Raw genomic sequence first — 13,013 nt, forward strand, 5'->3', positions numbered from 1 at the left:
TCTTCCAGTTTCCATTACCCCAGCTGACATGCTGGGTAAGAATAGGTCTGCTAAAGATGGGTCCACTGTCCTCTAAGGTAAGTAAAGCACCTATTAAATGTTGTTGGCTCATCACAGGAACTTACCTCATTTGGTCCTTGAGATACCTTCTGTGAGGAAGACACTATTCTCTCTGTTGCAAACAATGACACTGCTTTGGGGAGGTGAGGGAAGGGCCAGGGACAATAAGCTCCCAAATGAACCTCAATCTTTTGGATGCCGTCATAGGGCCACCTCTAGTGCCCAGGGTCTCTGGCATTAGTACCTTCATACAGTACTCCTACATCCATGGGACACTTAGCCTGTTGTGAGAGTGCCTTCACCATGTACTTATATTTTTTATTTTTTAAGTTTATTTACTATTTTGAGAGAGAGAGAGAGAGAGAGAGAGAGAGCACGCACGTGCACGCAAAAGCGGGGGATGAGCAGAGAGAGAAGAAAGAGAATCCCAAGCAGGCTCCACACTGTTGACGCAGAGCCCCATGTACGACTCAACCTCATGATCTGATCATGACCTGAGCCGAAGTCAAGAGTTGGATGTTCAACCGACTGAGCCACCCAGATGCGCCCCTATGTTTTATATTTATATTTGTATTATTTCCTATATATTTATAAAGTTCTCTTTAAGAGTTTCAACTGGTATTAATCTCTTTTTAGAGAGAACTGACTGTGGGTGCCAAATGCAAAGAGATGAAAATCAAAGGTCCTGATTCCTCTCTTGGCACCACCTTCTCAGCATCACAGAAGCCCTCAGGAGGGCAAGTGCTGGGAAGGGTTCTGTGACAATCAGTTCAAAGAATGAGTACATTCCAGACATTCCAGACTCGCTCCAGAAGGTGGAGCTCTGGTATACTTGGCCACACAAGCCCTTTCTCCAGGTTTACACAGACCAGTTCATAATAACCCACTGAAAAGACCTCAGGAGTACGAGCAATACCAAAGGAAAGCTACTGTACTGACTCACAGTCGGTCTGCCAGTAAGTACCCAAGCACGAACCAGGTACCATAATTATTAAATTGTTATTGCACAAGATGCTCCTCATGGTCCAGGCTTTAGAAACAATCCAAACCTTTCATACGAGTATAAACTGCTTTCGTTGTCAGTAATGCTAACACCAATGCAAATCCCTTTCCAACTCTGTCCAAGATTCCTTAAATTTATTCAATTAAATAGAAAAATATCTCTCTCCAGGCATCTTTTACCCACCTCCACACCAAAGCTCAAAAACAAAAGCCGGTCCTTCATAGCACTCTCTAGTATGGTGCAGGAGTGTGGCTAGAGGCCAAAAGGCCAGGTGAATGTCTCCATCTACTCCCAGGTCCTCAGTGTATTCATTAGCTGCTGGGTATGACATGGCACCTTGCCACCCTCCCTGCAGCACCCAACTCTGGCAGTCTGTAGGACATTGCTCACTGGAGAGTAATCATCATCTTGGGTAGAGATGCAAGAAAAATAAGGCCAACCCTTGCCTGAGGCAAGATGATGACAGAGGAAGCTGCCAAATGTGAGGTGATGTTAGGGAGACAAGTGATTATCCTGTAATGAGGTGAAGCCGGGTTCCAGTCCCACTTCTGCCACTCGATTGCTTAGAGAAAGACTCCAAGTCCCTGGCTCCCTCTGGGTTCCAGTTTTCTGGTTTCTAAAATGGAGAAGAGAGGCCTGAAGTAGATCTCTACTCTGTGGGTGGTGTAATGCAATTAGTGAATACTAGTTTGTTTTAATCATATAGAAAAAAAATAGGGGCACCTGGGTGGCTCAGTCAGTTAAGTGTCTGACTTCAACTCAGGTCATGATCTCATAGTTCATGAGTTTGAGTCCTGCATCGGGCTCTGCACTGAAGTGCGGAGGCTGCTTGGGATTCATTCTCTCTCTCTCTCTCTCTCTGCCTGCCTCTCCCCCACTCACTCCTCTCTGCCTTTCTCTCTCAAAATAAATAAATAAACTTAAAAAACAGAAAGTATCATTGTATTGCACATAATAATGTAAGTCCTGTTTTGTGATTGTTTTATTTCAATTATGTTCAATCTCTCAATATGAACATATGTATGGCTTTACTGTACTACATATTTCTTACATTTGGGGTGCAGACAAAGAAGTGGAGCTTCCAGTCTAGCTTTCCTTATAGGCCCTATCTCTGTGGGAAATTGAAGAAATCACACTTCCCAAGGATTACAGAGCAGCGTATTAGTGGCCTCAACCTGGCCAGAAGGAAGAAAAGTACCCAAAACACCTGCTTTTTCACCTGCTCTTTCTCTGTTCCACATGTGGTTTGAGCAGAGGGTTCTCTCAATGGTTTTTAAACATCCAAAGTCTAAGGCCCAGTTTCCCAAGAATCCTAGAGTATTAATGGTTACTGAGATGTCCATGCAATGTGTGGACCCTGTATCAAGGGAGGGGGGGGGTGGAAAACAAAATACTGCCTTCAGATTTAGCATCTATTTTATTTTCCACATTGCCTCACATTGGCCCATGAACTCTGAACAGGTAAGGAAAACAACATAATTCATCCTAGGACAGGACACAGATTTCCTCCACAGTCCATCTCCCTAAATCTGTCAAACTGGTTGAAGAATTTACTGGAAACAACACCTTAATAATCTTAGCTTCTAAAATATTGCAAATAAAACAACTATGACTCATGAAAAGCCCTGAGCCGTTAGCTCACACATCTAGAATTTAGTTTAATGAGGCTACAAATGGAGTCTGCTGGGGCCACTTATTTGCCTCAAGAAAAGCCCCAGGGTTGGATAGTGATAGGGAATGTTGTGAGGCACACTAGCCTGATGGTGGAAAATCAACACTCACCATCTACACCTGCTCTCCCTGAGCCCCACAGCCGCCACCATACGGCATCTGCACATAACCCATGACTCCACCACCAGGGTCAGTCACTGAACTCTTAAACACTGCTGGTAGGAATGCAAAAAGGTAACAGCCGCTTCAGAAAACAGTTTGGCGGTTTCTTAGAAAGTTCAACATATACTTATTATATGACCCAACAATCCTACATATGCATATGCCTAAGAGAAATTAAAACAAACGTCCACATAGGCTTATACATGAATGATCATAGAGGCACTATTTACAGCAGCCAAAAGGTGGAAACCCAAACATCCATCAAATGGGTGAATGAATACACAAACTGTGGTATATCCATATAATGCAATATTATTCAGTAATAAAAGTGAATGTACTGATACATGCAACAACAAAGATTCATCATAAAAGCATCAGAAGTGAAAGCCAATCAGAAAAGACTATGTGCTATAAGATTCCATTTATACAAAATTCTAGAAAAAGCAGAACTATAGAAAGTAGATAGGCAGTTGCAGAAGTAGGAGAATAGGATTTACTGCAAAGGGGACCAAGAGAACTTTTAGGGGTAATGACAGTGTTTTAGCTATGACTGGGGCAGTAATTATATGACTGCATAAATTTGTCAAAACTCATAAAATTAGACTTAAAATTGATGAATCTTATTGTATATAATTTACACTTCAATAAAGGGATTAAATTTTTTCTTATACTTTTTAATTTACCAAATTTTCATAAGTATATATTATTTTAATAATCAGAAAAAAATTGTATTTAAAAAGATCGTATTAGCTTTTAAATAGTTTCTACATGCAAATGCACTGGATGAAATTTACCTTCCCATCTGTTCTCACTCGGGTCATTTGCCTTACACTGAGCATCTTTGAGTCACTCCTGCCAAGGTCAGCCTGGGTCACCATCTTGGTCAAAGTGCGGATGCCTCCCTTTCTGTGAAGGCATTGCCAGATGGTACAGACTTTCAGAGATAACCAAATTTCCCCTTGTAAATCCATGACACCCAATGCTAATCCTAAAGCCATGTGCTCACTTTGAAAGCCTAATTTTTATGAGGCTCTTAATACTGGCAGACTTTTTTTTTTTTAAGTTTATTTATTTATTTTGAGAGAGTATGCGCATGCGTGCGCAAGCTGTGGGGAGGGGCAGAGGCAGAAAATCGACTCGGGCTCATGACCTGAGCTGAAATCAAGAATTGGACGCTTTGTCCATCGATGGATGAATGGATAAAGAAGATGTGGTATATATGTACAATGGAGTATTACTTGGCAATCAAAAAAAATAATGAAATCTTGCCATTTGCAACTACGTGGATGGAACTGGAGGGTATTATGGTAAGTGAAATCAGTCAGAAAAAGACAAAAATCGTATTACTTCACCCATATGAAGACTTTAAGAGACAAAACAGATGAACAGAAGGGAAGGGAAACAATAATATAAAAACAAGGAGGGGGACAAAACAGAAGAGATTCATAAATATGCAGAACAAACTGAGAGTTACGGGAGGGGTTGTGGGAGGGGGGATGGGATAAATGGGTAAGGGGCACTAAGGAATCTACTCCTGAAATCATTGTTGCACTATATGCTAACTAATTTGGATGTAAATTTTAAAAAATAAAACAAGTTAAAATTTAAAAATTGTAAAAAAAAAAAAAAAAAAGAATTGGACTCTTAACCGACTGAACCACCCAGGCACCCCTACTCACAGACTACAACCAGTTGCATGGTTATCTTTTTTAATTCTTATAAAGTCAAAGCAAAACATCCTTTACAATCAAGCAAAACAGAAGCATGAAGGCCCTTAATAAACCTTTCTTGTAAAACACCCAGAAGGAAAGAAAAATCAGCATCAAGTCGGCTCCTCTTATACTAGCTTCCTTGTTATTTCTCAAACATGCCTGGAATACACCCACCTCAGAGCCTTTGCACTTGCCATTCCCTCTGCTTTGTACACTTCTCCCCTGGGTACCCCCTTGGCTTACTCTCTTACCTCCTCAGCTCTTCATACAAATGTGACTTCTTTTAAAAAATTTTTTTAATGTTTATTTATTTTTGAGACAGAGAGAGACAGAGCATGAATGGGGGAGGGTCAGAAAGAGAGGGAGACACAGAATCCGAAGCAGGCTCCAGGCTCTGAGCTGTCAGCACAGAGCCCGACGCGGGGCTTGAACCCACGGACCGTGAGATCATGACCTGAGCTGAAGTTGGACGCTCAAACGACTAAGCCACCCAGGCGCCCCAAAATGACTTCTTTAATGAGGCCTTCCTTATTAGCTACCCCATCTGAAAGTAACATATCTCCCTGTCCACACTCCCTTATACAACCCTGCTTTATTTCTCTTTAGTACCTATCACTATGTAACATACTATGTTTTATTATTTGTCTTGTTTATTTTTTGTTATCCCTGACCCTGACCCCACCAAAAAACAAAGGTCCATAAAATCAGAGATTTCTGACCACTCCGTTCACTGCTGAATCTCCAGAGTCCAGAAGAACATGAACAGAGTAGGCACTTCACAGGATGTGCCTCAAAATCACTACTGCATCATGAACACCTGTCACACACAGATTAACAAGAGAACTCAAAAGGCAACCACTGCAATTATCCAAACCCAAACCAATCATACATACAGTGGGTACAATTATTAAAATGAGGCATGCAACACACTTTACAAAATGTATTCTGAGCACCGACTGGTATTAATTTTGCATTTATAATTCCCCATCTATCAAGTCTACAATAACTGAGGAATATAAATGAAGGACTCTGCACCTAACACTCATGTGGGACCTGGTGATGTGGAAACATTTCATGTAAACAAAGCTTAAGCTCTTAATGTAATGACAATCAACTTCCTGGAAAATTATCTCTTGTAGAAAATCAGGCAGGGAAAGAATGGTCACTGAAGAATAAACTTTAAAAATGTGGCCTCAAGAAGATTAAAATTCTATCATAGTTTAAAACAAATATACTAACTAGCAATCAGAAATTCTGTGTTGGTTCAAAGTTCACATCCCAAAGACTCAAACCTTTTACTTTGCAAAGTTATCACTACAAGATGATCATCCCCATCTTTTGCAGGCAAAGCAAAGAATGGCCATGGGTTGGTGCTGAGTCTCTGCTGAAGGCCTCTTTCAGCAACACTGGTGGGTCTGCCATCCAGCTTTATTTAAGTAAGTTATCTCAGCAAGACAATGCAGAAGGAAAATCATTCCCTGCATGACCTGGACTTCTGGGGAAGCTGGGTACCAGATGAGGCACAACCCCTGATAACAAAATGAATACACAAAAAGGAGTTTTAGCAAAATAAAGCCAGGAAGTAAGAGGAAAGCTGTCAACATGTGCCTTGTGGGAGGCAAGGATAGAGGCTGACCAGATTGACCCATCTGAGTACAGGGCATCAAACTACCAACCTCAGGAAAACTCCCACCGCTGCACCACAGAGATCAAGGTATCTCTTATACCCCATTGTGATCGCACTCACTTCCATGTCAAGTAACAGAAGAGTGCATGATGAACTATCGAGATATTATAAAAAGTTTATCAATTTTACAATTTTTAAACAATCTGAGAAAAAATGCTTATGATATACTCTTTTAAATGAAAGCAAGATATAAAAATTGTATAATCTATAGTCTCAACTATGTCCAAAGAATTATAGAGAAAAAGACTGTCAAAAAGTACCAGCTATGCTACTGAATCATACAATAAAAATGGTTAAAATGGTAAGTTTTACGTAAAGTATATTTTACCACATACACACAAAAATTTAAAAAAGTACCAGCTACTCACAGAGGTCATGGCTGTCCCACCCCCTTCCAAGGCCCTTTCATCACTGCCACTGCATTAAAAATGCTGTATGCCTTGGGACACCTGGGTAGCTCAGTCAGCTGAACATCCAACTCTTAATTCTGGTGCAGGTCATGATCTCATGGTTTGTGAGTTCCAGCCCTGCATCGGGCTCTGCACTAACAGCGCAAAAGCCTGCTTGAGATTCCCTCTCTCCTCTCTCTGCCCCTCCCCTGCTCGCACTCTCTCAAAATAAATAAATAAATGTTAAAAAAAGACAACTTTATTTCTTTTAACGTTTATTTTTCAGAGAGAGAGAGGAAGACAGAGAGAGAGAGAGAGAGCACGAATTGGAGAGAGGCAGAGAGAGAGGGAGAATCCCAAGCAGGTTCCACACACTCAGCACAGACCCAACACAGGGCTCAAACTCACAAAACTGTAAGATCATGACCTGAGCCAAAACCAAGAGTCAGAGGCTTAACAGACTGAACCACCCAGGTGCACCTAAAAATGGCAACTTAAAAAAAAAAGTTGAATGCCTCCAAGTCTCCCAGCTCAGGTGTGAAAAAAACTTGATACAGGTTTCCCAAATTTGACAACGTTCTAAAAATTTACATGACATAGGATGAGTTGTGAAGCTGAAAGAAACTGTTCTAAGTTGTCAACAAGAGAAAGCAGATGAGCATCAACCTAGGGGAGCAACTGTATGCCCTTTCTATAGAAACATTATAACACTGTTGTCACTGAAGAGGTAATCAAAATGCTGCCTCAAAATGTAGGGGGAAAAGTATTGCAGTTGTAGTATTTGTCTGATTTTGAAATGTGTATCTTCTGATTTTTTTTCAATCTAAACAGATCCTCACTTTCCTACCTACTTGGTTTCATAATTGTAAATTCTTTTGTTTAAAGATGGCAGTTATAATTATATATTTATATAAATAAATTATATATATATTCATATTACATTATATAAACTTCAGACAGCACAAAACCTGGATCTGCCTTGTACCAAGTAGTAAGACGTTATTCCTTTCTTTTCAGTTTTCTAAATGTCCCAAACTTCTTGAAATAGTCTCAAACTCAGAGCATATATTATCTTTACAACAGGGAGGAAAAATATTAGAGGTGAAAAAAGAAAAGAAATCACTAAGACTAAAATAGGAAAACCCAGATAGCTGTTTAGCTCTTGAAGGTTTTAAGCTCATCCAACACTGCCCTAGCCCACACTGCATGCTCAGAGCTCCACTCCATGATGAAGACCCTGGGAGATGGACCATATGTTAACAACCCCCACATACCCTAAGGTGTATACAAGGTGTTGGAAGATCAGAAAAGGAAGTAACCAACTCCTCAAACTTCAATGACAACGTGATACAAACATGCTAGAGACCAGAGATCCCATTTTGGAGCACTTAGTCTGTTCTGTAACACCCTTGCTCTTACAACAGCCCTCTGGAGTAGACATGGCCATGATGGGCATACTGAAGGTGCCAGGTACTGAGGTCACCATAACAGGTATACGTCACCACAAAAACCAGGTACCTGAGATGAAAGAGTCACTGCTAAGAATGGCTGGAATCCTAGTCCTAACCTTAAAGGAGCTGCAGCCTGGCTGGCAGGCTGGCAAGGTGTCTGTCTGCCCCGCCTCCCCCCATCCTCCCAAAGCCATAGTAGGCACTGGCTCCACTGAAGCAGCAGGGCCAGAGACAAGACACAATCTCTGCATCAACTTGACACAGATGCCTGTGGTCCAAGACTAGGTGTTCATTTTCTCCCTCGTTAGCATTTTATTCTAGTTAAAAAAAATTTTTTTTAAATGTTTATTTATTGTTGAGAGAGAGAGAGTGAGCAAGTGGGGAAGGGGTAGAGAGAAAGGGAGACACATAATCCAAAGCAGGCTCCAGACTCTGAGCTGTTGAGCACAGAGCCTGACACGGGGCTCGAACTCACGAACCGTGAGATCATGACCTGAGCTGAAGTCAGACGCACAACTGACTGAACCACCCAGGTGCCCCTTTATTCTAGTTCTAATAAGTGAAAAGCTGTAAGTTGTACATGGAACTGTTTCATTAAAGCCATAATAACACAGATCCTTCCCCCAATGCTGAGGAACAAATAAAACACCAGATTCTGTTCCAAAAATCCAGACAAGCTTTTCTGTAAGGGAAGCAGCAGCCTCTCAGATGCTTCTCCTCTCTAGAACCACCAGCATGACACATTACCCCATCTCTCTGCCTTGTTAAATTAGATTTCTGGAATGAAAGACTAGAGGGTCCCAAAATGGAAGGGGATGAGAAGGAACTTTCAGCCTACCTAGAAATATGTTCATCAGAGTTACACTGATAGAATTACAAAGTTTTAGCAACTTAAAAAGCTTTTTTTAGCTAAAAGCATAGCACGACTCCTTCAAGGAAATTGAAATTATTGATTCTAAGGTGTCACATGTCTTCTTTATCTGAGAATCACATTTTCTTTTAAATAACTAAATGTATTTCATACATACACCAAGAATTCTCAGTCCTCCTTAGAAAGAAGCCCATTACTCCTCTTTCAAGGGCAATTCTCATTTCTAGTCTCCTCCTCCTTGGTGCAGTCTATGACTCCCACCACCCCCTAAAAAATACACACAACAGAAACACACAGAAATGGCTGCTTCAGACTGCAGCCGAAATTGCTGTGAGGGCTCAATCCATGAGGGACTTTCCTACCTTGAGTCACAGTTCTCTCTTGTGCTGACAAATAATGGTCCATTGGCTTCAGGCAAGATTATATGTTCTCTGCATGTTGTTGATGTTTACCCCTACTCATCCCTCAGCTGGTTCCCTAACCAGATGACACACGAGCTCATCCTCTAAAACACAGGGAGCCAAAAATGATTCAGTCCTCATGGGCGGCCACAGAACCCAGGCATCCCTGACATGCCTAGGCCGACACCCTGAGTGCTGTACCTGCTGATGGAGGGACCAAAGTGTATCCTGCACTGCACCAGGTCCTGTATGTCCAGGGGGCACAATTTGCTCCAGGTCCTTGCAAAACCTCAGTTAATACTTTCCTCAAGGGTTTGCAAAGTGTCCCAGGCTCAAAGCACCAATCTGGCAGCTTTTATCACAAACCACTCAGTATACTCAGTGTTCCTCCACGACCAGCCAGAAAAAGAATGAGATACGGGCATGAAAAAATTCCTGACACTGGCACAGGTCACAGCACTTTGTCCTAACATAGAGCCATTTGCCAGTCATCCTCCATAAGTCCTGAGATTTCTTTCCAAAATAAAGCATAGCAAAATACTAAGAAACTTTGAGGAGATCAAGTTCAACCACATCCACAGTTCTGAAGCAAATCATACACTGACTTCTTTGGAATCAGCCAGCTTGTGAGAAGGGCAGTGACTTCAGTCGCTCAAGAGCACATTTTGAGGACTGGGAGGGAAGGCCAATGGGGCACTTTCACTTTTGACATCTTGCCACTGTGTTCCCTTTCTTTGGTTCTATACAAAGAACCTCCAGTATTTTCAAAATAAAAACACTCTTTTGGGGTGCCTGGCTGGCTCAGTCAAACATCCGACTCTTGATTTCGGCTCATCTCACAGTTGTGGGATCAAGCCCTGCATCAACTCTGTGTGCTGGGCTGGGCATGGAGAGATTCTCTCTCTCTCTCCCTCTGTCCCCCCTGTACACACATGCTCTCTCTATAAAAACAAAAAACCACACACACACACTCTTCTGAGAGTGAAATGAATCATTCCTGGAAGAGGGCAGCCTGTTTCCTCCTTTCCTAGCCTTCACCTGCCCTAGACCTGCTGGCCACATCCATCAGTGTTTCAGGGCCCAGAGTCTGTCAGCTCCCACCTGGCACCTCTGCAAGGTCCACACTTCCAAATGCCCCAGGATTCTGCATCTGGTGCTTACAGTCTTCCCCTGGGCTCTCAAGGTAGGTGCAGCATCCCAATCAACCCTAAGGTCCTCAAACATGCAACCTTGTGAAGGTGTTGCTGTGTTTGTCCCATAAAGCCAAGCATAGATACTAAAAGGGGCAGGGGCAGGGGCAGCTCAAAGGACCTGGGGAAAAGACACTTGTGTTCGCATACTCTCCAATAAGAACACAGATGAAGAGAAACCCAGACCCTCAGCAGGGAGTTGGCAACCAACTCCACTATCTCTCCTCCAGAAGCACTCACCTCAGAGAAGATATACTGTTCATGGAAGGACATCTTTCACTGCCTTACATGTAAAACCTCTACTCATAATAGCAGAAAACTTGAAAATGTTCATTAGGAACTCATTTAGGAGACCATAATCTCAGCAGTGTGCAATTAAGTGGTTTAAGAGTACTGTATGTTTTTCCTGTCAGGTTGTTCAAGCTCATACAAATATACATTCTTTGGGATACCTGGGTGGCTCAGTAGGTTAAGCGGCCAACTCTTGATTTCGGCTCAGGTCATGATCTCACAGTGGTTCATGAGATCAAGCCCCACATCGGGCTCTGCACTGACAGTGCAGAACCTGCATGGGATTCTCTTTCTCCCTCTCTCTCTGCCCCTCCCATGCTGGTGCTCTCTCTCTCACTCTCTCTCAAAATAAATAAACTTTAGGGGCACCTGGGTGGCTCAGTCAGTTAAGCACCTGACTTTGGCTCAGGTCATGATCTCACAAGCTCACCTGCTTCGGATTCTGTCTCCCTCTCTGCCCCTCCCCTGCTCACACTCCGTGTCTCTCTCTCAAAAAATAAACATACATACATACATACATACATACATACATAAGCAAACAAACTTTAAAAAATATACATACATTCTTTGGTCAGGTATTCTATATCCACCCTTCCTCTTCCTTTGTTGGGTAACTCTATAGACAGTCTCTCAAGGAAACAGTATGATTCTGTTTAGCATGAGAACCAACAGGTGCTGGGTTCACACACCTCCACAGAGCACCCTGTAAAAGAAGCTAAACTGAGAACTCCAGAGATAGAGCATCACTTGTTGCTCATGAAAAGGGGAGGAATGAGCTAAAGGTGCAGTCCACAGACACCAAGTTTCAAGCACATTTTAAACAAATGGGCATCAGAGTGAAAGAAGGCAGGCGTGGAGCTAGGTTAATCCCAAGACAAAAGTTGCTGCAGCCTTAGCAAAGATACCAAAGTTGTATAGACCTGGGATCTCAATCCCAGATAAAAAAGGTAGGGAGGAGGGTTACAGTAAAAATTCGCATCTAACATGAGTTTTATACTTGTTAAACAAAAATAATCTACTATTCTTATAAAACAAGCTTTGAAGGGGGATGCAAGATTTTTACATTCCCCAAAAGAGTAAGACAGAGCTCACACAACCCATGGGGCCCCTCATTTCTGAGTGTGCAGCTAGGGATAGAAAAATCTGGAGCAGAAATAGCAACACTAGCCAGGTGTTCTGCTTCTTTGTCTCTAACACATCTTATCTCCTTAAAAGAAAAGTTTTAATCTTCCTTGGCCTGGGATTGGACACTCAATTTCTAAAACATGTATTAGTGTCTGAAGTAAGATAAATGGATGGATACACAGAACAAAACTAAATAACCTCCCATTTTGATCAATTATGACTTTCAGTTAAATACATTCACAAGAATGAGTTAAAACAAGCAAACAAACCCAGCAGTGCAAAGAAAGTTTTGTGAATTCTCTACAACAGAAAGCAAGCAGAAGCAGCCCAAGAGGCCCAGACTGATTCCAGCTGTCCTAAGGAGTTTATGACAGCAGGTACTAGAGCTCCATCTCCAAGTCACAAGGGTTTCAAAACAACCCAAAGCCTCAAATCCTTCAGTTCAGAGTGGGATGAGATTACCCCAGGAACAAAAAGAACACACTTAGCATAGTGAGGGTCCCATGAGCAGCTGCTGGAGCTGTTACTTCTATTTTTTTGTGGGCAGGATGCTGTAGGTGCTATGTATCTTCACCAACAGCTACATTTCATGAACATTTAAAATCAAACCAAGGCATGACTTCTGTTTAACCACATGCTTGTTTTGCTGTCTGTTCTGACCTGAAGACCACATTTAGGAGCTTTCGTCCTCCCAACCATTTCAATCTTAACTAAGTGGCATCTCAGAGGCATTAAGTACAAAAACTTTTTGTTACTAGAATATTAACTTTTAGCCAGCATATAATGGTAATATGCTCATGTGTCACCATAGCTTAATCCTTACTTGTAAAATTGAATTAGTGTAATTTCACTTAGAAGAGAACCCTACTTATGCAAATTTACATTAAAAAAACAAATACACAACCTTGAAAAAGATTGTGGAGAAAATGTCTGTAAACAGAAAAATGAACCCAAGGTGCACTGGAGCCAGATGTGGACTACGGTCAGGTCCAACAAACTT

General features: G+C 41.9%; 1 protein-coding gene across 5 annotated transcripts in view; it reads right to left on the minus strand.

The window, feature by feature from the left end:
• IP6K2 (inositol hexakisphosphate kinase 2) overlaps positions 1–13,013 on the minus strand; it is a 31,385-nt gene that overhangs the window by 10,317 nt on the left and 8,055 nt on the right. The window contains exon 1 of one of the 5 annotated variants that reach the window (XM_040445292.1): positions 11,451–11,601. The exons of 2 other annotated variants lie outside the window; for them this stretch is intronic. Coding sequence is in view for 1 of the 3 variants with exons in the window: in XM_040445291.1 (XP_040301225.1) it covers positions 3,691–3,698 (8 nt within the window). In the remaining 2 variants the exon portion in view is untranslated. Of the gene's footprint in view, positions 1–1,246; positions 1,806–3,690; positions 3,860–11,450; positions 11,602–13,013 lie in introns of those variants that run through there. 2 more of the 5 variants (XM_040445291.1, XM_040445293.1) reach the window with 2 other exon arrangements.

This window comes from Herpailurus yagouaroundi, unplaced genomic scaffold, assembly GCF_014898765.1.
Source record: "Herpailurus yagouaroundi ecotype Mexico unplaced genomic scaffold, PumYag 193, whole genome shotgun sequence".
Lineage (NCBI taxonomy): Eukaryota > Metazoa > Chordata > Mammalia > Carnivora > Felidae > Herpailurus > Herpailurus yagouaroundi.